This window comes from Penicillium citrinum (assembly GCF_028827155.1).
Source record: "Penicillium citrinum strain IBT 23319 chromosome Unknown utg000008l:1.0-2707905.0:1.0-2709502.0, whole genome shotgun sequence".
Taxonomy (NCBI): Eukaryota; Fungi; Ascomycota; class Eurotiomycetes; order Eurotiales; family Aspergillaceae; genus Penicillium; species Penicillium citrinum.
In genome coordinates, this window is record NW_026622693.1 from 2,035,150 (window position 1) to 2,049,853 (window position 14,704).

At 48.8% G+C, this 14,704-nt stretch overlaps 5 protein-coding genes across 5 annotated transcripts; 2 read left to right on the plus strand and 3 right to left on the minus strand.

Annotated features, from left to right (window-relative positions):
- Positions 1-170: 170 nt before the first annotated feature.
- On the minus strand, positions 171-1,812 carry flbB (the record flags this gene model as incomplete). The annotated part of the gene is made up of 5 exons (XM_056648119.1): positions 171-633; positions 715-1,260; positions 1,314-1,404; positions 1,456-1,551; positions 1,764-1,812. The coding sequence occupies 5 exons, from the start codon at positions 1,810-1,812 to the stop codon at positions 171-173; spliced, it is 1,245 nt and encodes a 414-aa protein (XP_056497884.1).
- A 516-nt stretch (positions 1,813-2,328) lies between these two features.
- Positions 2,329-3,801, plus strand: N7469_009202 (uncharacterized protein; the record flags this gene model as incomplete). Its single annotated transcript, XM_056648120.1, has 1 exon — positions 2,329-3,801. One exon carries the CDS (start codon positions 2,329-2,331, stop codon positions 3,799-3,801), a length of 1,473 nt encoding a protein of 490 aa, XP_056497885.1.
- Positions 3,802-4,319: 518 nt separating this feature from the next.
- Positions 4,320-7,078, minus strand: N7469_009203 (putative arsenite resistance protein Ars2; the record flags this gene model as incomplete). The annotated part of the gene is made up of 3 exons (XM_056648121.1): positions 4,320-4,871; positions 4,928-6,921; positions 6,982-7,078. 3 exons carry the CDS (start codon positions 7,076-7,078, stop codon positions 4,320-4,322), a joined length of 2,643 nt encoding a protein of 880 aa, XP_056497886.1.
- A 1,489-nt stretch (positions 7,079-8,567) lies between these two features.
- On the plus strand, positions 8,568-9,404 carry N7469_009204 (uncharacterized protein; the record flags this gene model as incomplete). The annotated part of the gene is made up of 1 exon (XM_056648122.1): positions 8,568-9,404. One exon carries the CDS (start codon positions 8,568-8,570, stop codon positions 9,402-9,404), a length of 837 nt encoding a protein of 278 aa, XP_056497887.1.
- A 1,464-nt stretch (positions 9,405-10,868) lies between these two features.
- Positions 10,869-11,939, minus strand: hapB (CCAAT-binding transcription factor subunit HAPB; the record flags this gene model as incomplete). Its single annotated transcript, XM_056648123.1, has 1 exon — positions 10,869-11,939. One exon carries the CDS (start codon positions 11,937-11,939, stop codon positions 10,869-10,871), a length of 1,071 nt encoding a protein of 356 aa, XP_056497888.1.
- Between the last annotated feature and the right edge of the window lie 2,765 nt (positions 11,940-14,704).

The window sequence follows — 14,704 nt, forward strand, 5'->3', positions numbered from 1 at the left end:
TCAAATCAAAAATCAAAGAGAAAAGAATAGAATAGTACACTTCCAAAAAAACACGCCAAAAGCAGAAAATTTTCCAGACATCAAGTTTCGTAATCGTTTCTTAATTTTCGCAACACTTTTCGACTGTCTCCAGGAAAGCTCCCGGAAGAACTCCCAAGAAGGATGGATGATCAAGAGTAAATCGCATCGTCACGTTGGCGAGCAACGCTAAGATCAACATTGGTGCCCATGACACTGCTTAGACAGTCAATCAATTCGAAGTCCTCCACTACGGCGCCAAAACCGTAGCAACGGACTTTTGTATTGAGGGTCTCGATGATGATCTTCACGTCGTCTCGACTAAGTGATGGGTACAGTTCATGATTCTTCAAGCACTGCAGCGCCATGATGGGGGTGATCTGACCATCGGTGACGAGCTGACGACTAAGGTTGAGAAGTGTGCCGAGGTTTGCAAGAGGCAGATCCGGTGCTTTGTGAGGATATGGCTGTTCGGGGGTCGTATTGGTGATATAGCTGGGAGGCGGACAAGTAGCCATCAAGGCGTGACCCGAGAAAGGCATATCTTCATCATCAGCTTCAGTGACGGAGCGACGGCAAAGATAGTCGGTATGTTCGCGACAGGGCCCTTCCAGACTGTGTGTATATAGAGTCAGCAAGGTACAATGGCTATGTTGAGTGGAGACAACCAGGGGATAAAAGAAGGATGTGGCGTACGTTAGAATAAAGTCAACCTGGAGTTGTGGGTCTTTTTCAAAGACGCCACCCATCGCAGGGACAGGAGTATCTTCGAATTGGCAGGCGGATCGGTCCATCGCGCCAATACCCTCGCTTGGGCCAGCATGGTAGACCTGTTGCTGTGGAGCAAAGCCCATTGGGGGAGAAACGTCCATGCCACCACCACCGGCACCTGGACTCATCCCAGTCGAGATCGATGTTGCTGGAGTAGTATTTTGATGGCCGGTGGAATTTGACAGACCGGCGGTTTGTGAGCCAGTGCTGCTGGCTGCAACGGGACTGGACTGGTATCCGACCACCGGGCGTTCTGCGCGACGTTGCTCGAGTTCGGGTTCGTAGTGGATACCATGCGCGATGAGAATTTCCTTGAGAATATCATTTTCCGTACGGACAGCATGTAGGGCTTCCTTGTGTTGTTGTAACTGGACGTTGGCATCGGTGATTTCGGTGGTGTAGGCCTCTCGTAACCGCGACACTTCCGTCTCCAACGATCGCATATATTGTTCCTTTCGTTCGCGATGAGTTCTAGCAGATGCTGTTAGGAGTATACGAGAAAAATTCGTGCAGAGGTGCTCTACCGTTGAGCCTGACGATTCAACTCTTGTCGTCGAGTCAGAGCTGGCTTGCTATCAGGTTTGGGGCCTCGACGTTTCGGTGGCTGGCCACCATCTAATGGCAGTCAGTATATGTCCAATTTGTGAATGTGGCTCCTCATCTCACCTCGTGTGCTTCTTTTCGAAACGGCTGTATTGGCGCCAGTAAACAGTTTGAAGAATTCGCCGCCAAAGCCAGTTCTAGTTGGAGTGGACGGTTGTTCTGCGATCGCACCGGAGCTCCCTCGGGAGTGCCCGGCGCAAGGAAGTCAGCGGCATGAAGGGATGCAGTATGAGATGAGATGCTTTAGAATAGTCGAGTAGAGTATGAATCAAAAGGAATAGGAGAGGGAGAGGAAATCAGGAGGGAGTTCAGAGTAATTGACAGTAGCACACAGTGTACAGCAAACCGCAACGCAGTAGGTAAACACTCACCAGGGAGTTGTTGCATCTGATCCATCGGATACACCCCGCCGTTAGCCATGATGAGGGGAGATGGAAGAGAATCAAATGCAAATGTTAGAATGAATCAGTTTGGAGAGTGGTTGAGTTAAGAGGAAGAAAGACGAGGTGAAAAGAGAAGAGTAGAAGAAGAAGAAGAGAGAAGAGAAGAAGAGTGGAAGTTGAAAGTGAAAGTGGAAAGTGGAGGATGTGATGGATCGGGCTTGGCATTGACTTCCCTTCTTCACAGCAGCAGTTCATCAGCAATATACAACAACATTCAGCAATTACAGCAGGAAAGAGAGATGGATTGAGGGAGGGATATAGGAAAGAAAGGAAGAAAGCTGAAGAAGAAGAAAGAGTGCTGGCATTCTGTTATCCTACACTATTGGCTTCATTCGATAGTCGCTGCACTTCATCACACTGACAAATACTTCAAGTACACAAAGTACATCACACAATTCCCACGCAGATCCAGGTGACTTCTATACAGAAGATTCTATTCAACTTGGTCTACGGAGCACTCTATTACATACTCCGTATATCGTCTACCTTTGCCATGATCCTCGTCCATGTGGCTGCTCCAAGCAGCGCCACGGACGATGCACGATATCAAGCGCAGGTCAACGCCATTCTCACTCTTCCCCCGATTTCTGCAATGACTCCTACATTCAATGCAAATAATGCAACTACTATGGCCGATCCAATGATTGCAACTTCTTCTGCATCCTCCCCCACAGACACCCAGGATCGAAGAGACCAAACGCAGCTCCCCGGGTCACTCAGTGCCCCTGCAGATATGCACCGTCGAAATCCTCGAAATCCTCACTCTCGCTCTCGTTCTCAATCTGGCTCTACACTCCAGTCTCAGTCCCAGTCTCGGTCTCGGTCTCGCCCAGACCAAATTGGTTCAAACCCCGGTCTCCAGTCTGCGATGGGGCCAGAAGTATTGGCCCCAGCGCTATTAGATCGCCCAGTGCAAACACCCTCACAACGCAGCCTTGCAAATCCAAAGTCGAATTCTCTGCAAAGTCTGATCAGCGTTATTCCTGATTCGCAGCCATACTGCCAGGAACAAGGCGAGCCTCGTGCTCATTTATCGAACTTTATATCGCCACAAGCGGAGGCAAATTCCAGTGCGGATCAAGCTAAGACTAACATGGTCCCTGCACGAAACCCGGTACCTGAATCGTTGGCTAATCGTGATCATAATCATGATCCTGATCTCGATCTTGATTTGCCAATCCAAAATAGTCTAGACCCGATCTTCACTACTCAAGAAGGTCCGGTGGACTCGGAGGGTATCAGCAAACGCCGTCGTCTGAATACAGCCCCTAATCCATCGACTTTACCTCAACGCCCCATTAAATCCCCCTCTCCCCTTGCAAATAATCAACAGCACCTCCTTCACAGAAGTCTTCCAACAAAATCATTTCTCACAACCACTTCCTCCACCCTCCCTCCTTTTCCCATCGAAATTCACCCCCCTCCACCTCCTATCTCCACATCCCCTTTCACAACACACATTACTCAAACCCTATCCATGCTCACTCAACGCCTCAAACCAGAAAGAATATACAGTCCAGTTCAGCAAACCAGAGACCTCGATACATGGGAACGAGGTTACTGGGCTGTACCAATAACCCTCGATACGGTCGAGATATCATCATCCAAAAGTTGGAATATAACCTTCTTCAACCGATTCTGGGCATTTCTCTCTGAATTCATTGGGAAAGATGCTCGTGCAGGTTGGGGTGTATGGTGTATTGCCGAAAAGATACAGGAATATACACACCCTTCACCTTTACCATCGACTGCATCTACAGATGAATATTCAACTCAGGACTCGAACGCAGATACAAGTACAGACAGAGCGGCGACAATATCCGTCTTGCTTAAGGTCTATACATGGGGTGAAGTCGTAATGCATGTTTATCTCCTTTTATTCTTGGCTAGTGAGAGGAGAATTAGAGGGTTGGGAGCTGAATGGCGTGATGCTGCGGAGGAAGTTGTCATTCGTATGTCTGGGTGATGCGCATTGAAATTATCAGGTTGATATACTGCCTACGAGCTTGATCATGATAATGAGGGTAATAGTGATAATGGCCTGTATAATTATGCTAATAATAGAAGACCCCTGGATGGTTACAAGCACGGTTTTAATACCAACTGCCATTTCCCATTGCTGACAGTTGAAAAATCAACTACAGATGAAACTGCGATCAGTTTACAGTTGAATTATGCACCTGGACTGAGTTTATTGTACAAGCTAAGCATTCAAGTGCAATAGAGCCGGAAATCGGACGAAGAATGAGAAGAAGTAAGAGAATTGGAATGGTCACAATCCGCTGAGACACGAAGAGAAGAAGAGGAAGGAGAGAAATGAAGTAGACGTGTACAAAGAAATCAATTTGATGAACAAAGAGAAGTATGGTGCTCCCAGTAAATATCCCGTTCATCCCCTATGCGCCACACACACCGATTGAGAAGAAGCGAAGAAATGCAGGATAATCAAGTCAGAATTCAGCACTGGACTGCACGACGATATAACTAGTAATTCAACTCGCCACTGCCAGACCCATCAACTGCATCGAGATCTTCGTAGCTCTTAATGCTACGTCCCTGGATCGCTTCACGAGGAGGCATCGGTTGACCACCACCGGCACCCATCGCATCAGGGAATGAGTTCGGTCCTACCATTCCAGCGGCAGGGTGACCCGAAGGAGGATAACGACCACCAGCCCCGTACATGTTTGACATGCGAACAGGGCTAAGTCTGCCGTTCCCGTTAGGTCGCCGGCGGTCATAAGGCCCAGGTCGAGTATTGTGGCGAGTGTTTCCACGACGCATGGCGCCGGGATGGTGCAAGCCGTCGCCTGCAACGACTCCATTGCCCCAGGAAGCTCCATTGCGAGACATCATGGGTGGCATGCCTCGGAAGGCAAAGCCAGGGACGTCTGGGTTGTATGTATATGCCATTGGAAGACCGTGTCCGTGGGAGGGACCACCTGGGCCGAACGGATTTTCTTCGTTCTTCTTGGGATCAGGGCGTGGTATTGTGAGACGTGATGGGTCTGTAGCGAACTTCTTCACGAGTTCCATCTGAGAACCATGTTAGTGAATTGTGTCGAGTGGGTGTGGCCATAATTCAAACTTACCTCGCTCTTGATATTCGCCCGGAATGCCTGGTGGCCTGGGTTCTTCGGCGGCTGGCCCTCAGCTCCACGTCCAGTAGTATGATTCAACCAGAAGCGCTCGGCGGCAAATTTCTTTGAACAGTCTGGCAATTTGCAATCGAAACGAACTTGCTTTCCCTCGTCGGTGTTCACAATCCGTTTCAAAACATGATGCGACAATAACTCATCGATTGTCGCTTCTTCTTCGTCCACGCAATTGAATTTGCGCAAGTCAACGGTCTCTGGGTCCAGAATCAAACTCAGTCTATCTTCGAATCTCTTTACATGCTTGAATGCCGTTTGCAACTGTTTCTCGTTCTTCGAAGCATTCCGTGGCTGTCTTCTTTCCTGCACTGGCGAAGATTCTCCGTCGTCCTGCACCTCCTCTTCCGCGGTAGGAAACTCGACACCATTCACGCTGGCATCAGCAACCTCCTCGGCCCTTCTAGAAAGAGTTCCACGTGGCCGGCGAAGATGACCTTGGCACTTTTGTGTGAGGCCGTGGACTGAATCACTTTCGTGTACACAGTAAAAGCAGAAATTGTGAACCCGTCGCAGGTATTCAACAAGCAAGTCGAGCTTCTTTTTCTTCACGAGGAGATCCATATCATCTACATCGTTTCTTTGTTCCTTCTCCTCGCCCTCTTCTAACTCTCCATCTTCAGCATCTTCGTCGAAGCCGGTATCCTGTTTCACACTGACAGGGCCAGTTACAGGAGGCTGCAGCCAGCCCTTTCTGTTCAAGTCTTCGACACGTTCCTCAATCTTGGAGACTGCATTGGCATCGTAGCCCAACACATCGGCCAATTCTTGGTCCATCTTTTCTGTTAACCTCTGCGCAAGGCTGAGATCCGCTTCGATTCGTCTTGGGGCAGAATACAGGTCCCACAATGTTTTCTTCGACAAAGGTGGCGGGTTATGGACTCCCATGTGGCAAGTGAAGTCACCGTGAACCGGATCATGAATCTTCTTTTCATTCACCGCTTCAAGGGCTCTCTGGGCTGTGTTTGCAACGATGTTATTGTTGAGCTTGGTTTCATCGTCCATCTCAATATTTGTATCACCTTCCTCGTCGCGCCCATCGCCACGCTCGACAACATTTGATGCATCTGCCGCAGGATGTAAAATGATCCATCCCATGCGGTGGAACTTCTTCTTTGGTTTAGGGTCCGCGAGACTGAGCCATTTGAGACCGCCATCGCCCTCCCCAAGATGCTCCTTGAGAAACTCTTCGACCTTTTCTCGGCTTATATTGGGGGCCAAGGTCTTTATGAGTAGAGTTGGTTGAGAAAGAGTCTCATCGCGAAGGTCTGCGCCCCGGGCTGGAACCAAGTCTTGTCCACCCTGGGTTTCGCCGGCGGTGGTTGTCTCGCCTTCCTCTTTCTCAATAACTCCTCCGGCACCATCATGCTCGCTCTTGTGGATTCCCTCTAAAGAGAAGTCATCGAAGCCACCTTCGCTTAAATCACGCTGCCATTGCTCGAAGCCCTCTTTCCGGAAAGCGAGAAGGCGCTCGCGGAAAGAGTTCCGTAGTTCGTCATTATAGCGTTCTTTGAACCACTCGTCGTCCCGATGCTTCTTCACGAAGGCCCGTGTAAACTTAATGAGATAATCTTTGTAGTCCTTCTCGAGTTGAGCCTCCTCCTTTTCACGGTCTTCCCACGCTTCGCGCTCTCCCTTGATACCATTGGAGGATTTAATGCTGTCTTGGTTCTGTCTCCACCAGAGACGGAATTCCTTCAGCTCGAGTTCGAAATCAACAGAGAGCGGATCAGGGTATACAATTGGTGGTGAGCGATTGCGATTGCCAGGGGTGTAGGAGTCTCGGGATGAAAAGGGAGAGCGGCGGCGTTCCCGAGGACGTCCTTCGCGAGGACCAGGATAGAAGCTATCTCTAGGCCGGCGGTCCGAAGGTTCATAGCGGTCGATCAGGGGCGACCGGGAGCGAGGGCGGCGACGGCGGCGATCCTGGGGGGCTGGGGAGAAAGTTAGTATTAGAGAACATGGGGATCGTGATAAGTCCAGGTGTGTCATACATGGTGATCGGCGTCGGTAATCGCCGGATGCTCTTCCGGAGAACGAGTCCCCATCTCGGGGTCGTCCTGGAGACATGCGCTCGTCGAAAGAATCCATCGTCTTCCCGCGAAACCAAAGGTTATGATGCGATTCACGGCTTTGCCGCGGCTAGGTATGTTTTTAGGCCACCAAGCGTTTAGCTAGGGTAATCTGCAAGATGAGCCGATGGGATTGTCGTGAGTCGCGTCAGAGAGCTAAGATGTGCCATCGTCAATGTCAGATCCAGCAATTCGGAGTGAAAAGCGAGAAGTTGCGGTGAATTGTAGTTTGGTGTAGCTGAATGAAGCTGGGAGGACTCATGGAAAGGGAAAGAAATCATGTGATTGGGAATTGAAGATGAACGAAATAAGGTGGCCGTCGGCCTGGCAGCTCCCAGGATTAGGAAGCATGTCGTGACCGGAGGCGACGAGTGTGGAGAAAATAGAAGAAATGGACAGAAGCTTTAGACCACCACGGGGATACGCCAGGACCGAGCTAATGAAAAGAGATAATTGGGAGGCTTGCAAAGGCGCGAAGCCGAAAGGGCGCAATTGCGGTCCTCGGGGGAAAGCAGGCAGAAAGAGATAGATGATGAAGCGGGGGAAAGCAGATGACCAGAAGATGTAGGGGAGGAAGAGAAAGAACCAAAAAGGGGAGAATAAGGAGTGCAATGAAATAATAGGGAAGGCAACCTACAAGAAGCCTTGGAAAAAGCGATTGAAGAGGGTCAAGCCGAGCTCTTTGGAGATGCGAAGATGAACAGCGGCGAAGTTCAGCAACGAAGGGAGCGGCTGAAGGAGAAAGTGGAAGGCGGTGGGGGATGGTAATTAGGGGAGAGCTAGCTGGATTAGGTTAGACTGATAGTGTCACCTGATATCATAAGCAGAGTAAAGTAGAGCAGCAGAATGGAAGAATATTAAATTGTGAAATATATAGAAAAAAAAGTAGACGTAGAAGTATGATTCATTAGAGATCGAAAAGTATTTGGTATACATTGACACAATGAAAGGAGATTATCTCAAAGGGATTTTGGATGGAGTAATCTACATCACGTAGACTGCAAACAGTTCTATATTATTAGCAGGCAATTCTGACTCACACCCACTATACGCACGTATGAAATGGAGCGCAAGGTAGATAGTGTATTGAATAGTACTAGATAGAGCAGATATATGGAGAAATAATAGAGCAGGGGTTATTCGCACTATTTCAACAGTCATCAAGATACTGGCAAATGGTTTCAGCCGTATATACCGTTCAGTGCCGATGTGGAATCGCCAGCCTCCTGCGAGGTGAAAGAGAAAGTCCATGTTTAGTACTTAATAACTCTATATATCTCTTTCACAGTGAGGACTAGTGAAATTCATCATAAACACTATTTCAATTGCACACCAGATGACTCCTTGATGCAAACAACAAAATCATTCAACCTCCTACAGTAAAGAACCTTCCTCAAATACCAACCATCTCCATCATCTACTCCAGTGGCCCGTGCACGATATCTCCACCACTTTCATCAACCCCCAGAAATTGAATCTTCTTTTTCATGAACTCCAGTGTCCCTAAAATGGGCGATCTCCTCAGCTCGCGCTGGGCTCCCAGCGCGAGCTCCCAATACAACAATCCACCCCTCCGCCGACACCGCTCTGAAACACCCATTCGAACGCATCCCAAAAACCCATCTCCATCCCGCACCCAACCAACACCAACCTCCACCCCAATCTCCAACCTACTACCACCAAGCGAAGAACTAGCCCGTTTCATGAAAATTGTCTCAAGATTACGGTGGAAATTACCATTCTTAGCAGAAGCATACCGTCTTGCAACATTACCAGACGTTGCAGGAGGAGGTCTAGATTCAGCGGATGATCATCAGCACGCAGAAATAATGTTCAAAATCGATTTCCATGAATATTACGCCTTACTCGAACGAGCAATCGTTCATTTGCTCGCAATCTTCAATATAAGCGTATCATCACGCAATAATCCCTCCACCCGTCCAAGCAATAATCCGGGAATACACAGATACCATGCAAACGTCCTCTCAGCTCTAGAAGAAGAATCAACTCCCCTCACACCGGTACTGGGAAGTGGTAAAACAATCCACTTACTACGACAAGCGAAGGAATTACGCAATAGATGGAAAACGGCAGATATGACAGATGCAGAGAAAGAAAGTGATCCAATTGGGGATCGAAGTGGTGTTATTCCGCTATCGAGTTATAATTTCGAAGAAATTATCTCGGGCATTTTTGCGGGCTTGGAAGAAGGGTATATTCGGGCGAAGACGCATGTTGATCTTTGTCGGAGACCTGGGGATGACAGTTATGATTTTGGTGGGAGTAGGGAAAGTGAGGCTGATTGGGACTTTATGGTTGATGCGATGGATTGGGAGGCTGTTTGAATTGGTCGAGCTTGAATTGGCGTTTCTTTCAATCCATGAATGAAACTGATGTTGGGTGTTGTGGACGCAGAAAGCGCTGGTCGTTTTGCTGCGGGCATTCTGGGTTTGTTTGACATGATGATAGAGATGAGCGTATAAAGTTGTTCGTTGCAGATTTGGTGTTTCCACTGCCACTTAGATTCAACTATTGTATATAAATTGAACGATACAAATGACTGGCTAGGGCCAAGGCAAACACTGATTTAAATGGTTATTATACAACTAACACATAAGAGAAGGATTCAAAGTAGCAACACTGATAGTATTAGGAAAATTGCCCAAATGAACTGCAATGCGAGGGGACATCTGTACCTCCAGGCAATGAAGGGTACTCGTGCTAAATACTAAGAAACTAGGCAACCAGGATATAAAACTTAAAGAAATAGATAGTAAACAATATCTTCATTCAAATGGTATAAGCATACTAATAACAGACTGGTCCGAATCCATCACAGCAACAGAAACAAAACCAAGCACATCCCACCAAATTCAAATCTGTTTTTCCAATGAAGGATAATCTCTCTAATTCCCGGCCCGGAAGAACCAATCCAAAACCCAGAGACACCGAAAAGAGAAAGAAGAGGAAAAAGTCGTATCAAAATAGTCGCAAGATGGGGAGTTCAGAAGCAGCAGAGGGTCAAGAAAAGGGTCAAGAAGAAAAGGATCACAGGGGCAGTTAACAAACTAAATTGACAGTCGGCAGATATCAAGACGAACGTGATATCACATCTGTGACTAGTTGAAAGAGAAAGTACATTCACAGAACATGAGTCACGATGCATTCCAAGTAATCACAGTGTGATTGGCTGTACTGTCGATCATATACAGAGTGGGAGGACGCTGATCGAAATTAACATTCCAGCTGGGGATGTGGTCACCTCAAACCCGGTTCCGATATCTCAACCATTCACTTCTAGTACCTGCGGAAAGAGCAGGACGAACAGAGGAGTTAAAGAAGCGAAGAACGAATGAGTAAAGCATGAGGTAAGGAGTCCAAAATGTCGGTCATTCTGATAAAGAAATAGCAGGTACCATGATGGGTCACAGCTGGAGTCTGTTTCAATCAGCGGCCCTCGCGGGAATAATAGTTCCCATCCCAAAAAAAGTTATAGACAGACAATCGGTGTGTAGCAAGGGAAATTTCCGAGGGAAATGGTGATGAAGCACATTGTAGAAGGGAAAAAGGGGTGGGGTTATCGCTCGCTCGAGAAAGGAAACCAGATATCAGCGTAATAGAAAAGAAAGGGCGAAAGGCATAAACAAAAAACATGAAACACGGGGTCCAGGAAGCGTCCATCCATAAAGCCGTCACAACAAATGAAAGAGAAACATAAGAAACATAGTATACCACCAGCAAGAAACATATTCCCAACCTTAATACACGATCAAGAAGGTTCAAGTGACGAGCTGCAACAAGCTGGTCCTTTAACCGTCCTCGTCGGATGGATCGGCGGATTCTTGTTCGCTGCCATCAGCGCTGGTCTTAGTCTTCTTGGTATGAATGTGATCATCGTTGACCTCGCTGGATTTCCGTTTCTGCGCAGATCCATTTTCACCCTTCAGGATATCCTCTAACCCATCACCTCCTCCTTCGGCCTGTTTCTTTTCCATTGCGGCAACTTCATCCGCGGTCAAGAAGCGACCGCCAGGGCCACGGGGTCGACGCATGGCATGGTTATGTCGGGATTCGTGGAGGTATGGCTTGCGACCCTTGGAAGTGAGGCGCAATTGTTCTTCCAACTTCTGTCGCGCAACACGGCGCTTCAAAATCCGATGGAACTGCTTCGCATTGACATACAATGGCGATTCTTCTTGGTTGGTGCTCGCCACCATCTCGGGGGATGGATGACCCTGAGCCATAGCTTGAGGAGCTCCAGGAGGAGCGACCGAGGCGCGGCTGATATGATTCAGGACTGGCTGAGCACTTTGTACGCCTGGGCTACCAACATGGCTCATCCGACGCTGGGCCATCTGGGTATTGGGCGCCATGGGGACACCACTACCCATCGGAGGCATCTGTCCGGGCATTTGCGGTGGTGAGCGAGGGTTGCGGTCCTGCTTCATTGGAACACCGGGAGCCATGCGCGGTGACCCTCGCGAGCCCTGGCTCATCTGCCCAGCCATCGAATCCTGATGGAGAGGATAAAATTGACCAGAGGCGGCTGCAGTGGCCATGGCGGCGGCCTGCGTAGGCGAAATACCATATGTTTGAGGCATGGCGCCGGGGACGCCATAACCCTGGGGGAAGTTCATCTGTTGATGAACCGCGCCGGTGGCATTCTGCGGTTGCTGGTAATGTTGTTGCGATGGGATGATAGGGGAAGTCTGATGCGCGGAGTGTGTCTGTTGCATAGTTGGCGGAGCGTTCGTTGGCGACGCCATGGCTCCGACGGGAGCACCAGCATTTGGGGGAGCAGCTTGATACGGGCCGGGCATATGTGAAGAGGCGTGTGGATGTTGGCCATGAGGCTGTTGATACTGCGGCGGGTACTCCATGATGGGCTTGATGTAATGCGGGTTGGTTCCGTTGCACAGTCGCGCGGTACCGTAACAGGGGAGGATTGGAATTAGGGTGACGATTACGACACGCCCTAAGTTACCCAATCACAGATGGAAAGGCTTGTTCGGTGACGCGACGGACTGGTAGACCGTTGGCGAAAGAGAAACGAGAGAAGCTCGAAAGAGCGCGCCGGCTTTGTTTGGTGGAAGAGCCGGGACTATATCACGGCGCGTGCAGGGCGGGGCGGGAATCAGCACGCTTGTCAAATGTGATGATTCGATGTGGAGACACCACGGGTCTGCAGCCTGTCGGACGATCGCGTCAGCGAGTCTTGCGCTGCAGCAGTGTACGATCACTGGATTTGAAGAGGTGGGGACTGGGACTTGAAGACAATCACGGCGCGTACCTTAAAAATAAAGATGTGACCAAACAAATGATGTGGTTTGCTGGTGCCGAAAAAAAAGAGGACTCTCCGGACCACTCGAGATCTTAGACGGACGGGTTGGCGCTTTTGAGCAAATCGATTACCAGAAGCCACGGGTGTAACGTGGTTGGGCTGTGATGCAGCCAGGGGGGTCCGAAAGCTGCCCCTCTGCGATGCGTTGTCCGTCTGCCACTCCGCGGAGGGCTAGAGACTATTTCAGGCGCAGCGACCGCAGTTCCGAGGTTCGATCTTCTTTCAACCTCGCTGGGCTGGCGGGAATCGCTGGTTCTCGCGAGCAGTTTGCCAGAAAATGCGACTGCAATGTCAGAGCGCGCAATTCACTGCGCGAAATATTAGTTGGACATTCTGAACATTATTGGGTGAAAAGAGGCGCGATGTCATTGTCGCAATGAGGATAGTCCACAAGTTCTTTGTTTCTGTCTCGTTTTCTGGAGGTATACACGATTTCATGTATATCAATTTCTGGAAAGTGTGATTTTTCTTTCAAATATTTTTTTTTCCTCAAAGATTGTTGACTTCATGTCCAGTTGGGGGCCAAGGATAACCCGGAGTGGGTTAGGCCGCGACAGGCAGGGTGGGATGGGAATGTATGCGTTGGCACGGGATTTTGGCTGCGCCAGCTGCAGTGAACTTACCAGGGGCGATCAACTTTGGAAAAGCGAATCAGAAATCGAGTTGATATAGTAACAATTCAAAGGGTCGAGCGAATAGAGATTCGCACGAGACTAGACATTGAATGGTTAGAGGTGCGACTGAAGGAGGGTATGATGTAAACGAAAATGATATAGAAAGTCAGGGACGCGTGCAGGGCGACAGGTCCAGCGAGGCGATCGGGTAGACACACGAACTAGAAAGCAGCACACCACGAGCCGAATTCAAGGCGCGCGCATAGAATGGGATGAATGCAGCTCAGCAGCCAATGGAAGGAGAAAGAGGGAAGGGGGGAAGAGGAGAAGGGAGAGAGAGGGGAACAAGTGGATTGGAGGTGGGTTGGCAGCGCGTTGTTATGGTGGATTGAAGACAGTGCTTGGATCGCGCGCGCAAAGTGGGATTGGAGAGAAAACACTGGGATTTACCTGGAGGAGACCCGGTGGGGATGGAAGATGGGCAAATGGGAGAAGCGCAGGAGAACGTGGATATTCTTTGGATAATCTCCGGGGAGAGGAAGCTCAGAGGAGGCGGTGAAGGGTGGGCAGAACAGAGTAGTGAAAGTACAGTAGTACAGGTAGAGAGTACAGTGAGAGTAGAGTGCAGAGAAGGGAGCAGAGTAGAGCAGAAGAGAGGAATAGAAAGAGCAGAGTGTATACACAAGAGAAGTGTATACTACAATACTGTAGTGTATAGTGAAGTGATACTCACCCAATTGGACCAGATGCAAAGCTCTGTGCGATGGTTGGAGGACGAGGGGGAAAGGCGACCAACGAGAAGAGGCAGAGGGAGAAAGGCGAAAAGGGGGCGATGGGGCATTTTGTACGATTGTCTGACTGGGTGGAAAGCTGGGCGAATGTGGTTATTACCGTAATTTACTAGTGGGGACATGATCGGAGTGTTCTATTGGTTCATATTTCAAATATGGTGTATGTATGGCTGTACTATGTACACCGCTCCGGGCTTCCCGGGTCATGTGCCAACACACTCGAGTCAGCCTAGGTACTGTACTCATACAGTAGTAAAATATAGTTACACATAGCGTGTGTACTATACATAGTAGTTATAGTATGGAGATACTCGATATTGCTGCGCCATTCCCAACTGGCCTTCTTAGTTATACTGTATATCATGACGCAACTCGTTATCACAGAGTGTGATATTCCAATGTACAGTACTAACCCTCGTATTTATTTATTCTTATCCTAGTCGTTTGTACGTAAAGTATCTGTCTGATGTGTCTGAGTCCCCAGTGGGCCCAATATCAGCCTAGTCACTGTGTATGGATACTGCCATCCTTTAGTCTCTAGAATACTAATACACTTGAATATATTCATAGCCCTTTACTACTCTACTCTACTGTACTCTAGTCTGATAATTATAACCAACTCCTACCGTCTCCACGTGCCAACCTTAACTGCTGCAGCCATTCAGCGTGGCCCGCCTGGGTCCGATCGAACCCCACGTGAATCTGAATCGACGGTACTGCTGCTCCAGGATTTATACAATCATTACTATTAACATGCCTCTCGACCTTCTGCATGATAATGAAGAATTCCCGGTCTAAGCCCGACCCAACAGATTCTTGCACATCTATTACTTGTATAGGTAAGTATTATCTGCGTCCATGTTGAGGTCTTCAGGTTGAAGTAGTAGTATCAGCATTGT